This window comes from Drosophila subpulchrella, chromosome X (genome assembly GCF_014743375.2).
Source record: "Drosophila subpulchrella strain 33 F10 #4 breed RU33 chromosome X, RU_Dsub_v1.1 Primary Assembly, whole genome shotgun sequence".
In the NCBI taxonomy this organism is placed as follows: Eukaryota; Metazoa; Arthropoda; class Insecta; order Diptera; family Drosophilidae; genus Drosophila; species Drosophila subpulchrella.
Genome location: NC_050613.1, coordinates 7,608,038 through 7,626,819, shown reverse-complemented (window position 1 = coordinate 7,626,819; position 18,782 = coordinate 7,608,038). Strand labels below are relative to the sequence as shown.

The 18,782-nt window shown below is 39.1% G+C and overlaps 1 protein-coding gene across 4 annotated transcripts in view; it reads left to right on the top strand.

Moving 5' to 3' along the window:
• LOC119556670 overlaps positions 1-18,782 on the top strand; it is a 79,390-nt gene that overhangs the window by 29,171 nt on the left and 31,437 nt on the right. For 2 of the 4 annotated variants that reach the window (XM_037869030.1, XM_037869029.1), the window contains exons 3-6: positions 12,061-13,673; positions 14,726-16,613; positions 17,258-17,642; positions 17,930-18,339. In XM_037869030.1, coding sequence (XP_037724958.1) covers positions 12,061-13,673; positions 14,726-16,613; positions 17,258-17,642; positions 17,930-18,339 — 4,296 coding nt within the window. The remainder of the gene's footprint in view (positions 1-12,060; positions 13,674-14,725; positions 16,614-17,257; positions 17,643-17,929; positions 18,340-18,782) is intronic. The other 2 variants (XM_037869032.1, XM_037869031.1) reach the window with 2 other exon arrangements.

The window sequence follows — 18,782 nt, the reverse complement described above, 5'->3', positions numbered from 1 at the left end:
TATGATAAAGATGTCCGTTCTTTTTTCTTTTATTCGAAATTCTGCAATATTAAAAGAATGATATTCCCAAGAGTAAAAGTTTTTATGTTAAAAAACACTGAAGTTTAAATTTTTTTTTAAATATTTTAAAATATGATTTGATTATTCCTAGGGATATAGTTGTCCAATCCGGCTCATTCCGTCTTATATACTACTTGCAATAGAAATAAGACTTTCGGGAAGGTTTCATTCCGATAACTTTTAAACTGAGACACTAGTTTGCATAGAAACGGACAGACGGACGGACAGACGGACAGGCGGACAGGCGGACATGACCAGATCGACTCGTCTAGAGATGCTGATCAAGAATATATGTATATACTTTATGGGGTCGGAACGTCTCCTTCACTATTACAAACTTTAGACTGAAATCATTGATAATTACTATTAACCACAGTTATAAACCACAATGATTTTTAATTTAATTGGTTTATTAATACTATAATAGAATGTGTGCTAAGTGTCCACTATAAAATGATTCATAAACTTTACTAATATTATAATAGAATATATATATGCATAGATAAAAAAAATCTTAAATTGTTAATTGCTTTCAAAAAGATATATGTAATCAATATCTTACAATATTTTACACTTAATAATTTTAAATAGCTTTTTAATATTACTAAAAACAAAATAATCGTGTTATTTGAATATTTCCAAACCATAACCATTTCCAAAACATAACTTTTATTATTTTTTCAATATGGGTAAACATATTTTTTTCGCTGTGTGCCTATTTTAGGTGGACGTAGATTTTGTATGGGTATTTCAATTGTTTATGAAGCTCTTGCTTTTCAGGCCAGAGTTGAAATTCATGTGAACGCTTGCAATAAATCGCACCTAATCACACCGCAATGCTCCTTTTCCACGATATTCTTCCTATTCATAGATATGTACATATGTATATTTAGATGTGTTTTTTAAAGCATGTGCTGGCAAAAGTTCAATGTACAGCTATGAAAATACAGGAGATGGGGGCCATTATGCACCCTTTCGATCTCTCCATTTTCATCAGGAAATAGCTTTCGCAACCTCATGCGAAAATTCGCAAGTTGGTGAAATGTTACAATATATATATGTACGTTTGTATTTATTCCCAGAATCTGTAGAGTTTGTATGCGATCTTATTTGTATTGACATTCCTACACTCTTATTTAATTTGCCTTTTCAATGATTAACAAACTGAAGCCATAAACGTTTACAATGTACGCTATACATATACATTTATGTGTATTCAAATAGCAAAGGCTACCTATTTTTGCTAATTTACCTCAAAAATCCACAAGCATAGATGGCTGCATTGAATTTCTCTGATTTCTTTTCCCCTTTTTCTTATCACAATTTCTCCATTTTGCTGATCTCTTGCAATTTGAGTGAACTTACTTGAATATCATAACAATTTTCATCGCTGACTTTGCGTAAGAAATAAAATATCCCAAGGGCTTAAAAGCGAACAAAGAACGTCAAAGCAAATTGCTGACTATCTTTGGATGTGGAGAACAGCTGTTAAAACAGCTGGCTTAAATATCAAACAGAAAGAAACAACAAATATTATTGAAGGGGCAAGACAGCAAGGAAAGAAATTGGCTGAGGTTTGCTTTAAAAAACTGCGTGTGTAGAGAAAAGGAAAATATATAGAGATGAGAGCCATCAAAACGACCCTATTAATAATCGATTATGGCCTAAAAGTATCCACCCCAACTAATTTTTTTTTATTTAAAAAATTGTTTTTTAAAATGGATAAAAAACTTATATGAGCAAATATGTATTTTATAATATTTATTAATAGATTAAACGACCAATATGAGCAGGTATGCATTTTTACCCATTTAGCGCTAGTCTGCCATCCCTAATAGATGACTATAGCCAAGAAACCTGCCTTCTATGCATTGCAAGTCTGTATTTTCAAATAGTTCAGTGTATAATATATTTCATAAATAAATAAAAAACTAATATGAGCAACTCCGTATTTCCAAATAGTTTACTATAAAATATATTTTATAAATGGATAAATAACTAATAGGTGCAGGTATGCGTTTTCAACGATTTATCGTTAGTCTGCCATCCCTGAAAATTGACTGTAGCCAAGAAACCTGCCTTCGATGCACTTTTCGTTTGCCAATTGTACTTTGAATGGCATAAAATTAAACGCCTTGAAAGTCAAACCCCTTCGGTTTTAATATCTTTTTTTTTTATTCATAAAATAACGCAAAGATAAGCAAATAGCTGTGACACATGTGTGCTAGGGTAATTTACTCTGATTTCTCATTTGTGTACATACGTGTGTGCTGGGTAAACGTAATTAGACACGGAAATAGTCAACAATTTATTTTGAAATTGCGCTAAAAATAACAGCCCAACCATGCAATTGGAACTGTTATGCCAATATGCGACTACATTTTGTAAATTGATTTATTGTCAAGTGAAAATGTGGGTATTTTAATATGTACTCTTTGCTCAAACTCAGTTTTTATTAAATTAATCTAATTTACTGGAATAATATTTATGATCTTCAAATCTTTATATACACGATATAGTTTTATATTTCTAGTATTACTATGTCACGAATACTTTGGTTATGATTGTAAAAATATATATAAATATAATATTAAATAAAAATTTTGGAAAACTGATACATTTATAATATTAAAAATTAAAATACTAAACAAAAATACCAAATAAATAGATACTAATACTATTTATATCCATATCCATATATTACAAATTAAAATACTAAACAAAACAAGGAAGAACGCTATAGTCGAGTACCTCGACTATCAGATACCCGTTACTCAGCTTAAGGGACCAAAGGGAAATGGAGATATGCAAGCAGCAAAGCGAGATTTAAATACGCCACCTACCGGCGGTAGACAGATTTAAGCGTTCTGGGCGTTAGAGTGGGCGTGGCAAATTTGTTTTTGGATCAATCGATAGGTATTGACGAGGTCAATACATTTCAGTTAAAATTTTTCATCTAGCATAACAATTGTGGACGCCACAGGTTTGGGCGGTTTGTGGGCGTTATAGTGGGCGTGGCATATTCGCGTGACAAAATTGCGCTGCGTACAAAGCTACAGAATCTAAATCTGAGATCCCGATTCTCTATCTTTGATAGTTTCCGAGATATCCACGTTCATATTTACGATTTTTTGAAGTTTGTGGGCGGTTTGTGGGCGTTAAAGTGGGCGTGGCAAACTTTTTTTTAGGTCAATCGATAGGTACTGATGAGAACAATACATTTCAGTTAAAATTTTTATTCTAGCATCAAAACTGTAAGTGCCACAGTTTTGGGCGGTTTGTGGGCGTTAGAGTGGGCGTGGCACTCTACTGAAACAAACTTGCGCTGCGTAAGAAGCTCAGGAATCTGCACGCCAAATCTCAATAGCCTAGCTCTCATAGTTTCCAAGATCTCAGCGTTCATCCGGACGGACAGACAGACGGACAGACGGACAGACGGACAGACGGACAGACGGACAGACGGACAGACGGACAGACGGACATGGCTAGATCGACTCGGCTAGTGATCCTGATCAAGAATATATTTACTTTATGGGGTCGGAAACGCTTCCTTTTGCCTGTTACATACTTTCCGACGAATCTAGTATACCCTTTTACTCTACGAGTAACGGGTATAAATACCAAATAAAGATCTACTAATACTATTTTTAACCATATCTCATATATTTCATATGATACTCTATATAGTACTTGCATTTAATCACATTTCCAAAAATACTTGGTTTTATATGGCTCTCAGATTGTGACATAGGGCTATCTATCAAATGATATTAAAACCCAGACCCAGAGTTATGACAAAGAGATTGTTATATGGGGTCGAGGGGAATGTACGACGCCCACTGTCATAATAATAACACTAATCTGAATGGTCATGAGTCATTTGCGGTTTTTTTTCCACTGCCCCTTCTCTTTTTTGCCTTGTTTTTTCTCTTCTTTTTTTTACTTTTGCTATAATTTAGTATACGACGCTCTCTATATTCATGAGGTGTAGTGTGTGACAGGTGTGTGCGAGGTGTGCGAGGGAAAACCAAAGCGACGGCGGGATGATAACTCATCGATAGACAAGCTTTTGCTGTGGGCTGTGTGTGTTGTACATTGAACTACTAAATGGGTAAATGCAAATGTGCAATTTCAGGTCATTAATATTCAAGTGCCTCGGTGTGTTTGTGTTTTAGCAGTGATAGATGGTGGAATATAGATATAGATATAGATATAGACATATAGAAGTGACAATAACATCCATTGCTTCGTTTTGCTACACTTAATCGATTAAACTTAACTGACCCTTGCATCGATCGTGCAATGTGATTAGAAAATGAATCACCCACTTAAAAATACACTGGGAATATCAGCGAAACGGGTTAAAGATATTCATTAATATGCTAAAGAGGTAATAAACAAGTTAATGGATATTGGTTGGGAGCCTGGTAAACGGCAGTATTCATATTCCGTACACTACAATGCATTTTTGGGAACCCCTCTCATTCATAGGGATTATTAAATTGCATTTATCATTGACTAGTTATCGGTTATTAGCAAAAATATTTACTATAGGTAGAATATTGGGAACTAATTTGACCGCTGTATCTTAAGCAATTTGCACAGTGCGTTGATGCCTAATATTATAAATAAGAGTTTAATAAAAATAATATACATATATTATGCAATAATGAAACCATTAGGCATTAACTTAACCTCATGGTCTTAATTTTTGAACCAGTCACGCTTTTGGTGGTTAATTATTGCTAATTGGTTTGTTAATGGTTGACAAAACTTAATAGAAAAAAGTAATTAAGTGTATAATAATTTTTATATTTGACTAAAAATTGTAAAATGAATGTTCTGTGTATTTATTTTTGTTTTTTTAAATGATGATGAAACGATGATGATGAAATGATGATTTTTAAAAATATTAAAAGGGCGGTACGTTAGTAGTTCAACAGTAGTTAGTAATCAAGACCAAGAAATCACTATTAGCTCCATTATGTATTTAATGTATTTTACAAATTGGTTCTTCTAAAATAATTTTCATGGAATGCGGATTTAAGTTAAATAATAACTTTTGGGAAAGTAGAAAATGTTATTCATTGCTTTCGTTACTTAATCAAGGTACATAAAATCACTAGAGATTACCCAAACGGCCCAATTAAATCGTATTAGATTAATGCACAGCGGTCTTAGTGCTTTTCGCGTGCTGGGTTAACTATTTTAGCCGAGTTTGCCCCATTAAAGCCGCCCACCCATCGATGGGGGGAAAAGTTGGCATTCCGGCTCAAAAAACAGCTGATCCAATTCGTGGTCTCTCTCCATCTCCCTCTATCTCTTTCTGTATAGTCCACCCTCCCCTTCTCTCTCTCTCTCTCTATCATTCTCTCTGTCACGCTCTCTCCCTATTGCTATCTCACTTTATCCGCTTTTGTCTCTGTTTGCATGGCTTTTCTTGTCTCGAGCACAAATTAAATTTCCAACGAATTTAATGGCACACAGACAGACAAGGCGGAAGGATAGGGAAAAGAGAGAGGGAAAGGAGAGGAGGAAGAGTTAGAAGATGAAAAGGGACACAGATAGCAAAGGACGTTTTAAAGCTGCAGCTGTCTTGCTCTAACAACCGCGGAAAGTTCAACGCCTAAAAGAAGGCAACAAAAATATAGAAAGGATGTTGGCATGGGTGGGAAGGGGGGTAAATGTGGAAAATGTGCAAAAAAGCAGGAAAATATGAGGCGAAAAATTAAAGGAAAAGCCAGATGGATGAATGGCTATGGGAAAAAACCGGAGCCAAGAATAATAATCAACATATAAAATACGACAGGCTTTTCCAACTAGAAACTTTTTTCCTTTCCCCCCTCTCTTTCTCTTTGGGGAATTCATAACAAGGCTGTCATCGCCCCCCCCCCTCCCCCTCCCTTTTTTTTCTCCTACGCCACTGCATTTTCTCCCGCCCAAAAAATCGATAACGAAAAAAAGTTGGTTGCTTTTTGTTTTGGTTGGCTTGCATACTGCGCTGCAGTTGAAAAGGTGGGGAGAAATGTGGAAAATTGGGCGGGAAAGTGGGAAAATGGGGGTAGGGCGATAGCAGACAGCCATTTGCTGTATGTGCACTTGGAGAAAAAAAGTATTACTAAGCAACTTTGAAGTAGGAATATAAATATGTCTAATACATTTATAAATTAAATTGTTATTCAAGTAACGTGATTAAATATAAAAAAATCATATATGTATGAAGATGATACATATATGTATATGAGATATCAAAGAACAATGAGGGGATACAATTTAAAAAAAAGGATAATGTTGGGAATGTTTCATTATATATTTTTAAATGTGTATTATATATTTTAATACTATAGCTCTTTAGTAATATTAACAAAAAAAAAAAAAAACAATTAAAAAAGAGTTACGGGCATAATATTTACATAAAAAAGACAATATGATATGGAATATCTCATTTTTCGCAGTGTTTCTATATTTCCCCATTTACAAACCTCGTCATCGTGTTTTACTCTCCTTTTTTGTTCTCCTTTTGAAATTTCTTTTTATATTTTTCCTTGGTTTTTTTTTTTTTTTTTGGTTGTTTTGCCTTATTTTTTTTGCGGTTTTCCTTGTTCGATGCTCCATCTTTTCTGTTTTACTGTTAGTTTAACTCTAATATTTGTGGGGTTTTCTTTTATTTTACTGTGTTTTTCGCAGTTTGCACATTATGTGCATTACATATGTATGTATGTACAGACACAGACACAAGGCGTGGCTGAGTGAAGAAGAAGCAGATGATAAAGTGGGCGGAAGTGGGTGGCAAAATGATTGCATGGATGCTGTGCACACATGTGTCTGTACATATGTATGTATATGAAACATATGGAGAGGATGTGTTGTATGCATGCATACACATACATATGTATGACTTACTGCGCACATAACGGTACATGTGGGCTTTCTCTCTCTGTCTCTCTCTCTCTATCGCCCCAGCTACTCCATATCCCCATCTCTATCCTTTAATGCACCCCATCTCTTTCTGGCTGCATGTTGTTTTCAAACTTTTTCAAACGAAAACAAAGCTGTGCGGGTTCGGGTTTTAATTATTTTCCATTTTCCTTTTTGTTTGGTCGAACTTTAAAGCAGAAAAACGAGGGAAATGTTTAAGGAATCAGCTAAAAGCGGGGGAAATGCTAAACGAGAAGAAACTGAAGATGGAAAACAGAAATGGCGGAGTAGAAAAAGAAACTGGAGAGGAAAGCTTATTAGCCAAAGCTTTTCCTTTGACATGAATTAAGATTTCTGCGGTTCTCTTTTACCCCTTCATTCGCATTAAAGTTTAGGTTCGATACAAAGGGAAAAGTGTTAAAATAAAAGTTTTTACTTACTTTGTGTTTTATTAAAAATTAAAAACTTGAAATAACATTGATTAATTCATATTTACTAAGAAGTTACTTTGAAATATCTTAAGTCTTATAATAATAATATTCAACCTAATGCAAATGTTATGCTATTGGAAAAGAAAATACATATAACATCATTTTTGCCTTTGGGTTTCTCAGCTTTCAACTCATTTTATTCTACATACATATGTATTTAAATTGTAAACATTATTTTCCCCACATAACAATGGCTAATTTCTCGTTTTCTCCTTTTCTTTCCAGGTAAAACATCTCAACAAACATGTCAAACCAGTGAAATCAAAAGCTAAAAAAAATAAGGCAAACATTTTGCGTTCTTTGCGAAGGAAGAAAGGAACAAAAAGCAGGCAAAATAAAATGAAGTAAACAAAATTACAGTAAAATATAGGAAATATATAAAGCTCAAAATCACACTATATGCGGTCAAAATCTATAGAGTTTATCATATCTGGAAAAAGTTATAATAATATGATATAAGTTTATAGGTAACATCAAGTAAAAAGTAAACAAAATTACAGTATAATATAGGAAATGTAAAGTTCAAAATCACACTATATATGCGGTCAAAATTTATAGAGTTTATCATATCTGGAAAAGTTATAATAAAATTATATAAGTTTATAGGGGTAATCACAAAATCATCAAGTAAAAATAGTTAAAAGCAAGAAGGCATCATAAATATAAAGAAAATTAGCCATTAGGCAAGGTCAAAGGGAATTTACAAACTATTAATATATAGAATAATAAGTAGAAGAACCTGAAAAGAAAGAGAAAAGCTTGAAGAAAACCAGAAAGGTCAAAGTTTATGTACCATATGTATGCAGTTACATGAGTACATATACACATAAAGCTTTAATAAGGCAAATAAATATAAAAGATAAGGAACCAAAGTAGAAGGATTAAAGTAAAAAATCTTGTATCTAGTTGGGAAAAATTTATAATTAAAACAAAATAATCACATTCAATAAAATAATCAATAAAAAAAAATTATAAAGCTACAAATAATAATAAAAATTGAAAATAACAATAAAAAATAAATCAAAAAATGGGTAAAATAATACATTTAATTTAAATAAAAGAAATCATTAAAATAATCAATGAAAAAAATTACACAGCTACAAATAATAATTAAAATTGAAATAAAGAATAACAAAAACCAATCCAAAAAAATGGGTAATATAATACATTTAATTTAAAAAAAAAAGATATAAAACTAAAAGTATACAAAACTAAAGTATAAAACTAATACAAAAAGAAATATGGGAATATAACAAGATACATAAATAAATAAATATTCTTGGCCTTTTATGATTTTTTGCGCTTGGCGATTTCTCGCATGGGTTGTCGTCATTCATGATTGATGATTTCGCTACATCATTGTGTCTCAGCTCTTCTTGTTTCATTTTAAAAGCGAGCTGTGGACAAAAGCCTTGAATTTTTGATGTTTTCTAAATAAAAGAATGGTTCAACTGTGAAGTTTGGCAACATTGCGCGGCGCTCGCAGGCCATCTCTTTCGCACTCGCATTGAATTAATATTTAATGAATTAATAAACGGGCCTCTATGTGTGTGTGTGTGTGTGTGTTTGTTTGTTTGTATGTTTGTATGTTTGTGACGTTGATGCATGAGGTCGCGACGGTGCGTTGACGTCGACGTCGGCAGAGGCAGCGGCAGCGGGTCAAAAGCGTCGCACGTTAATCACAAAATCAGAAGTTCCATCAAATGCGTTTATTATTGTTACTAATAAAACCAATCATTTTATTGAAAAATTCGCAACCAGACAAAAAGGCATTTAAATAAAATTTGTTTAAAAAAAGTTTCAATTAGATTTTTGTACAGATTTTAGTAAATATTGAAAAAATATGCAAGAAATTACTTATATTTCTAAAATTAATATTCTTATAGTCATTGGGATATGAATTTTTTTTTTTAATTGTATAAAATTATGAAACAGCTTGTATATTGGCATTTGAATTTTAATTTCAGTATGTATTTATTGCTCATAAAGTTTATACCATATAAAAATTAATTAACTCTTCGCTAAAACTCAAAGTAATTTAGTCTAATAATTTTTTTTTAATGCTTTGCTATTTATTTATTGAATCTAGTCTAATATTTGCAGTCTGAAATACAACAAAGTAATAACTATTGTGACTCTTATTAAAAACGGCTTACACTCTTTAAACTTGCTTATAAATATTAATAACAAATGCAATACTATGTTGCCATTGACAATTATAAGTGCTCTTTTCTAGCAAGGCTTATAAATATTAATAACGAGCATTTCGGTCTACTTTTAAAAACTATAAGTAGCAAAAACAATTACAATTATTCACAGAATTTAATGAAAATTGCCAACCTATTTTTTATTTCTCTCTTTCAAAAAGAAATATAACATTTAGTCATTAATTCCAATTTAACAACTTTAAATACTTGTACACAAAATGTTCTTAAATGTATAATGTGTACAGAAGTGGGTTTTAAATGCCTTTTTTTAATCTATTAGCTTTTAAATGTTGGTAACTTCAACTTTTCCATTAAAAGCCAAATTAGCCAACACACTTGAGAGGGGTATAGCTAATTTTGAAGCCACCACTGTGTGGGATAAAATCGGGCAACAACAAATGTTAGCTCGCTGCCTCTGCTGACGTCGTTCTGTCGCTGCCGACGCGGTTGATGCCCACACGACTGACCGCCAACATCGAACATGTTTGAAGCGAGCATGCTCGATTGCGGCAGCACATGGCGGCGCATCACGAAAACGACAGAGATGCCAACACTAGGTTCGCACACACACACACACACAGCCCATCTCGCTCGCACAGGTTCGAGACCGGCCGGGGTTCGTGTCCCCAATAACAAAAATAATAATAATAATAATAGAGCATAAAGCCCACTAAATCAACCGTTAGATCGTCGTGCCCCGCTTATAATCCACTTTATAATATATATTATATAATTTATATTATAGATATATATATAGCAGCGTGGAGCCGTATTATGCAGATATGCTAAATTATATGATGCGATCATCCGATTATCTTAGATTGCCGCAAAAACGGGGTCAAGCCTTAGTTGGTTCCATTTATTTCAGTATATCTCGTTTGTCTGTAAATGGAATTGCAGATCGCAGTGCGTATACTGATCTGTGGGTAGCTAGTCCAAGTCCTAGAACTAGCATTACACGATTAGCTGGAAAATTTAAGATCTGAACAGAACCAGATTTGGTTAGAGATGATCGCTTGATTACGGTTCAAGGTTTTCGGAATTTCCATACATATGATTAAAGAGAATATTATAATCGCAGTTTACTTACTTAATCTTTTCAATAGATAGTAAATCATTTGTTTTAATATCATTATAATTATACGATTAGCTGGGAAATTTAAGAACTGACTAGAACCAGGTTTGGTTAGAGATGATCACTTTATTATGGGTGTTCTAAAAAAGAGAATATAATAATGACAGTTTTTTTTGATCCTTATAATTCATTATCTAATAAATCATTCATTATAATATCATTATTTATGATGACGGATAAAATAGTAAAGGGATATAACAACCCTATAATAATGATAATAGACAAGATTCTTTCCGAGTCTAGGTCGTAAATTAAACGTTAGTCACATAGCTAATGTATGTATATGTGAATAATTTTTAGACTCTTTTGCCTCTTTAGGCATATATTAATGGAAACCTATTTTATGCTTTTTTAAGTTTTTAATAATCTTTTTTAAAAAGAATATATGTATTTTCAAAATTGTTAATGAAGGATGTTTAGTTTAGGTCTCAATTTATTTTATATTTGTTAAAAAACATTATAGTACACGGGCATGCCGTTAAATCACTATAATCGATGCCATTAAACAGGCTAAATATATAGAATTTATTAATTATAATTAAACCTTTAAATTGGAGATAGTATTTTATATACTTAAATAAAATAGTGAAAGTCAATTTACGATTCTAAGATAAATACTGATTTATTAGCTACATCTTTAAAACATATATTAAAATCCGAAATAGGGTTAGGGTCTGAAAAGAGAAAGTTAGTTAATTTAAAAAAATATATTTTGGTGTTTTTATTGCCTATTTTGTTTAGAAGTGATGCCATATTAAAAAAATGAATTTGTGGTTATTTTTGGACCTGTAAGAAAATAATTTAGGAGGTTCCTTTCTTTGCCTTGCACTAAGCATCATTGCCAACATTTACATTTACGGCCGATTTCTCAATGTTCTGTTAACTTTTGTTCTAGGTAAATCACACATCTTGACTGTAAGAGAAGTCATCTGTTAATTAAACATTATTTTGAGAAAACGAATTTGTTTTTTAAACAATTTAAAAGCGGTCAACTTGAGGTTACGTTGAGAGATCTGTTAAATTAACTTTGCATTGAGAAAACGAACGAAACAATTTAACTCCATGTTGTCTTAACATGAAGTTGAGTAGTCTGTTAAATTAACATTGCATTGATAAAATGCAGTTGTCTTTTTAAACAATTTAACTTGATGTTAACTTAAACTGAAATTGAGAAATCGGCCGCTAGATTAGAAAAATAAGTGAATAAATTGGACAACAATTTAATAATCTGATGTGTTCCTCTCCTTTCGCCCCCACTGGTCGTACAGGGGCCTCGAGCAGGTGCCGCAGTATGCCAAGCAGCTGCAGCAGCAGCTACAGCAGCAGCAGCAGCACCAGTCGCACCACCAGCAGCAGCAGCAGGAGCAGCGCACCACCATGCATCCGCAGATCCACCACCACCACCAACAGCAGCAGCAGCAGATGCAACAGCAGCAGCAGCAACAACAGCAGCAGCAGCAGCAGCAGCAATCCTCGAGAGCGGCGGCCAGTCCATTGTCACCACCTCGTCCTGGAAATCCTGGCAGCGGCAACAGCAGCGGCGGCAGCAACAGCAGCAGTGCAGCAGCGGCAGCAGCAGCAGCGGCAGCAGCAGCGGCGGCCGTCAACACCGGTTACCCGCCACCGCCCCCGCAGCATCGTTTTATCCAGAACACGGGCTATAGCATTGCCCCGGCGCCCACCTACCGTGAGAATCCCTACTCGCGTCACACCCAAATTCAGCAGCAGCAGCAACAGCAGCAACAACAGCAGCAGCAGCAACAGCAGGCAGCAGCATCCATGCCCGAATATCAAAGGGCAGCAGCTCGAGCGGCTGCGGCGGCGGTTTCGGGGGGTAAAGGCAACGTTTCTGGCCAAAGTTCCAATAGCAACAGCGGCGGCGGCAGCGGTGGAGGAGGTGGAAGTGGTGGATCAGGTCCACCCGGCAGCGGCGGTGTCGTCCAGGTGTCGCAATCCAGCGGAGTTCTGGTCATGGAAGCCATGCCCCACTATGCCAGCCAACCAAATAGTAATCCCTCCCAGCAGCAGCAGCAACAGCAGCAGCAGCAGCAGCAACAGCAGCAGCAACAACAGGGCGGCAATCCCAGTGCCGCGGGAGCAATGTCCGCCTCATCCTCCGCCGTTAGCAGCATAATGGTCGGGAATCTGGGGCGCATCCTGATGCCCCACTCACAGGCTCTCCAATATACCAGCGAGTACCTGAGCAATGCCACAGCGGTGGCCGTTGCTGCGGCGGCGGTCAACCAGCGACAGCAATTGCAGCTGCAACAACAGCAACAGCAGCAGCAACAACAACATCCGCCCGAGCCATTTGGCGGCCAGCAGCCGTACAAGAAGCAACGGCTCAGCGAGGCCAATGCCAGCATGAATCACCTGCCACCACACCCGCAGCATCAGCAGCAGCAACATCAGCAGCAGCAGCAGCAACATCAGGCACACCAGCAACACCAGCGATCCTCGCCAGCCCAAGTGCAACAGCAGCAACAACAACAGCAGCAGCAGCAGCAGCAGCAGATGAACAGCAGTCGGCAGCAGAGTCACAATGACATGTGCCGACAAGTGGTCACCACGCCAATGGGCATGCAACTCAAGGTGGACACGCTGCCCCAGCAGCAACAGCAGCAGATGCAACAGCAACAACAGCAACAGCAGCAGCAGCAGCAGCAACATGCCTCTCAATCCCAGAGCCGATCCCAACCAGCGGCGAGCAGCATGTCCTCCGGAGTGAGCCAACCGGCGGGCAGCATCACCGTTTCCACGGCGGGATCGACGGCGAGTCACAGCGGCAGCAGTGGCAATGTTGCCGCCGGAACGGGCTTGGGAAATACCGGATCCGCCAGCACGGAGGCCTACCATCCTCAGGTGAGTGGACAGTGAATTTTAAGACCCAGGAAGAGAGCTGCTTGAAGTCCATGAGGGATTTTTATGTGAATTCTTTGCCATCGCACCTGTTTCAAGTACTAAACTTGTTGTTTCACTAGTCATACATAGAGGCCAGAGGGACAAATCCAATACTTGGGTTAAAATTCTGAAATTATTAAGAATTATAAACTTAATCTTATTATTTAAAAGATCTAGTGACTGAGAAATATCACACAAATCACCACGGCTTAGAAATCGCTTTTAAAATACGTAAGGTGTCTAAAAGTATGCAGTGAATAAAGGATAGTAGTATTTCTAAATGAATTCTTTGTATTTCTGAGTTTAAAAAGCGTCTAGTGATTTGTGCGGCATCACCATTAATTGTAAATTATATTTTTAAAATACCACTCTGATTTAAATATATTTTTTCAAAAATAAAACACATATTAAACAAATTTAAAAGAAAGGAAATCTCTATATAAACTTGTCCTCACTAAACACAGCAAAATCAATTATGGATTTTCAAATCGCTTTTAAGTGCCATTTTAGGTATCTAAAAGTATGCAGTGAAAGAAGGAATACATTTTTGTACTTTTAAATATATTGTTGCATACTTTTAGACACCTAAAATGAGATTTAAAAGTGATTTCACAAATCACTAGGGTTGTGAAATTAGTGATTTGTGCGTGATTATTTTAGGCCCTTGAATGCTCGATAGCTGCTTAATATTTTTTATTCATTTGAAAATTTGATGATCTTGAAAAATATTAAAAACTTAAAAATAAAATTTTTTTATAAATGTCTTTTGGTAATTTTTTCCCCGAAAAAAAACCCAGAAAAAGAAAACCGGAATGCTCCCAATAAAAAAGAGGGTTGTGCAACTTTTTAGGGTTGAGATTCGTTATTTTTTTGCCCTCTAGGGGTCAACCCTACAACATATAACCTATCAAGTTTGACATATCGTGAAAATCTTGCGAGCACTTGATTCAAGCAGAGCTCTTCCCATGTCTGAGCATAAACCCCGACTAAACCAAATTTTTAACAACCACCAGGTGGAGGCCATTTCGCCCACGCTGCCCAGCGATAGTTCGATCGAGGAGCGCGGACGGACCAGCGCCAAGGAGGACCTGCTCATGCAGATCCAGAAGGTGGACAACGAGATCAAGTCCGCCGAGACGACAATGGAGACGCTGCGCAAGAAGGAGAAGACGCTAATGGAGGAGGCCACCCTGGCCAAGGAGCAGAATGCCGCCAAGGAGTTGAGCGACAACAACAACGATAAGCCGGAGGAGGTGGTCGAGCTGGCATGGCGCAGTCAAATGCTGGCCGAAAAGATCTATGCGGCCAATCGGAAGACGGCCCAAGCGCAACATTCCATGCTGCAGAATGCAGCGGCCGATGAATCCTCCCCGGGATCAGTGGCCGGACGTCCCTGGTTGCCCCTGTACAATCAGCCCCTCGATGTGGAGGCCCTCACCGTGTTGATACGCCAGCATCAGAGTCAAGTGCGTGCGCCCCTGCTATTGCACATCCGGAAGCTGAAGGCCGAGCGCTGGGTGTACAATCAGGGATTGGTGGAGAAATACCTCAAGGAGCAGGCCGATTGGCAGCGCCGTTGCGAGCGAATGGAGGCGAGTGCCAAGCGGAAAGCACGCGAGGCCAAGAATCGCGAGTTCTTCGAGAAGGTCTTCACGGAGCTGCGAAAGCAGCGTGAGGATAAAGAGCGCTTCAATCGCGTCGGTTCGCGCATTAAATCCGAAGCGGATCTGGAGGAGATCATGGATGGGTTGCAAGAGCAGGCCCTGGAGGACAAGAAGATGCGATCGTATGCGGTGATACCGCCTCTAATGCACGATGCCCGCCAGCGGCGTTGCGCCTATCACAACGAAAACGGACGCATCGAGGATATGGTGGCAGTGCATCAGCAGCGTAAGGCCCTCAATATGTGGACGGCCGGGGAGAAGGAGACCTTCAAGGAGAAGTATTTGCAGCATCCGAAGAACTTTGGCGCCATTGCCGCCAGTTTGGATCGCAAATCGCCTCAGGACTGCGTACGCTACTACTACCTCAGCAAGAAGACCGAGAATTACAAGCAGTTGCTTCGCAAATCCCGCCAGCGGACGCGCAGCTCGCGTAATCCTGCCAAGGCCCAGGCCGCTCAGCCGCAGTGCATCATAGATTCGATGACCACGGGCGTGATGACGCGTCTGCAGCGTGAGCAGCAGCAAAAGTCCGGCGGTCGTTCGTCAGCCGTTGCGGAACGTGAGCGTGCCGAACGGGCTGCCGAGCGGGAGCGTGTGGCGGAGAAAGCGGCAGCGGATGCGGCCAAAGCGGCCGAAAGTGCCGCCGAGAAGGCAAGTGCCGCATCGAAGGCCGTTGAGGCAACGGCTGCCGGCGAAAAGGTGGCCAAAGCGGCTGCAGCAGCAGCGGCGGCGGCTTCTTCATCGGCAACAACATCTACAGCAGCAGCAACATCGGCAAATCCAGCGACAGGAGCAACGGATAAAACGGATGCCGGCAAGTCTAGTAGTGCGACTGCTAGCGAAAAGAATGCGGCGGCGGCGGCAACAGCAGCAGCAGCAGCAGCAACACCTGCGGCCACAGCAGCAGCAACAGCTGGAGCTGCTCCACCAGAGATCTCAGCGGGCGGCGAGGCCAAGAGCAAAGCCGCCGCCGACGAGGAGGCGGCAGCAGCAACAGCCGGAGCAGCCACTGTGGCCACAGCCGGCACACCGGCCACTGGAGCCAGTGCGGCCAGTGCGGGCGAGGCGACAACGGCGACGGGAGCCACGGCCACAGCCGCCGCCAAGGGAGCCGGCAAACCGGAGACGGCCACCGAGCCAGCGGGCACGGCTGCCAAGGGAGCGGATTCTCGGGCAGAAGCCAACGATCCGCTGGCCAAAACAGGTCCAAAAGCTATCAATGCCGAGGGCTATAATGGTGGGTTACGTTTGATGTCTAAGGGAATGGAATATTCCATTGTAGTATGCTATTGTTCAGGCAAATTGGTTAATAAGGATAGATTTTTAGAAATTTAATGTACGGCATTACTACCTATTAATATGATTTTAGTCAGAAGCTTGTAAAGCAGTGAAGGAGACTTCCGTGTCTATAAAGTATCTATATTCTTGATCAGCATCACTAGACGAGTTGATCTAGCCATGTCCGCCTGTCCGTTTGTTTGTCCGTTTTTATGCAAACTAGTTCCTGCGTATTAAAGCTTTCAGGCTGTAACTATATCATAAAGCTGTCATTAGTACAATCCGAAAATAATGATAAAATAATATGATTAAAAATATAGCTGCATTGTTTTTAATCATATTTTCTTCTACTCAGGGGTATGCAATAATTTTAAAATTTCTATAGCTTGGTTTTTTAAAATATGATCTTATGTATATCGGTATATCAGTATATTTTTAAACAAATCTTCCGAATATACGATTTCTGTAACAAACGTATGATTTTATTTGCCTGATATTGCAAGGCTATATCACCTTTGGCTTGCCGAAGGTTGTTACTTTCTTATTGTATTTAAAACTAATCATAAAACGGATACTAATTTTCCCAATCTTTCCACATTTTAGCCACCGGTAGCAGCATCGCCAGCAATGCTACTCCAGCCGCTGCCCCGGCACAGGGCGTAACCCTGAATGGCTTTAAGCCGGGCTACCAGACTGTGGTCATGGCCAATGTGAAGGCCAGTGGTGAGGATTCGTCGGCTGGAGGAGCTGCTCCCGGTTCTGGAGCAGCAACGAATGCGGCAGGGCAGGGAGGCGATAAAATCGCCAAGCAAACACCGCCATCCAGGGCTCCGAATTCCACATCCTCGACGGCGGCGGGTGAGAGCGGTGCTGGAGTGCCCACATTTGCCCACACCGCCACCACGGCGGGCAACTATCTGGGCCAGAAGCTGAAGGCGGCCCAGGTCGAGGGATTGGGAGCTGGCAATGATCTGCACTCGGATGTTAGGTGAGCTATGGATCCATAAATACGAATGTGATTTGAGAAAGAAGCAGGGTTTACTGTTAAATATAACCTGTAATGGGTTATTAGACGTATTTAATTGGTTATTAGGTCATACAAATTGGTATTTCTATGTTTTAACATGGCTAACAATATTTACAACCTATTAACCAACATTGATAGTTAGGTTTCTTAGGCTTTCACTCTTGTCACATTCATATTTTTGATTTATCTGATGGATTTAATTGCCCACCTACTATAACTAACTATTGCCATCTCGCTCGATTTTGCAGTGAATCCAAGAGGAAACGCTTCGAACTGAATTCTGGTGAGGCGACAGGAAATGCCACATCTGCGAATGCCAATAGCAACACCAGCGGCAACATGAACATGAGCAACAGTCACGGCCATGGCCACGGACACGGCCTGAAGGCCAATGCCAAGGATGCCTCGATGGCCAAGACATCGCTGCCATCGTCGGCGTCATCGGCATCGGTTGTCACATCCACGCCAACGGCATCCTCGTCCGGCTCCATGCTGCTGATCAGTGCCGCCTCCATCATGTCCACCGCAGCGGGAGCCACATCCTCGAGCACGGCGACCACCACGGCCACGGCTCCATCGATCACCATGCCCCAACTGGCAGATGGGAGCGCCAATTCGATGGTTAACGCCTCCGAGGTTCTCGCCCTCGATGGCAAAGGTAAGTGCCGGGGATTTCTATTATTATTGCAAGGGATTCGGCAAAGATCTGGTAATATTATTTGCCCAATGATACTTAATCTTTCAACTGCACATTCAGAAGGTTTAGAGACTTAGGGCCAGTTTTTAGAGTGCCGGTTAACATTTCTTGGACAGATAAAGGTTCTGGGGGTTCACGGGGGCTTATGTGAGGGCTAATTCTAACAGCAACTCGAACTCCCAGCTAAATTTCTAATTTCAACACATATGTATTTATTTGTCGAGTCAATAATGTGACAGTTAATTTTAAAAATCAGGTTACGGCAATCCAGTTTTAAGGCTTTAATGCACATTTGCTGAGCATAACACCACTATGTTATTGTTACTCGACCAGGCAGCAGAATTTTCTAAACTGCAGCTTTATGTGATAGTGGGTTTTTCGAGCAGATAGCAAAGTCTTATTTT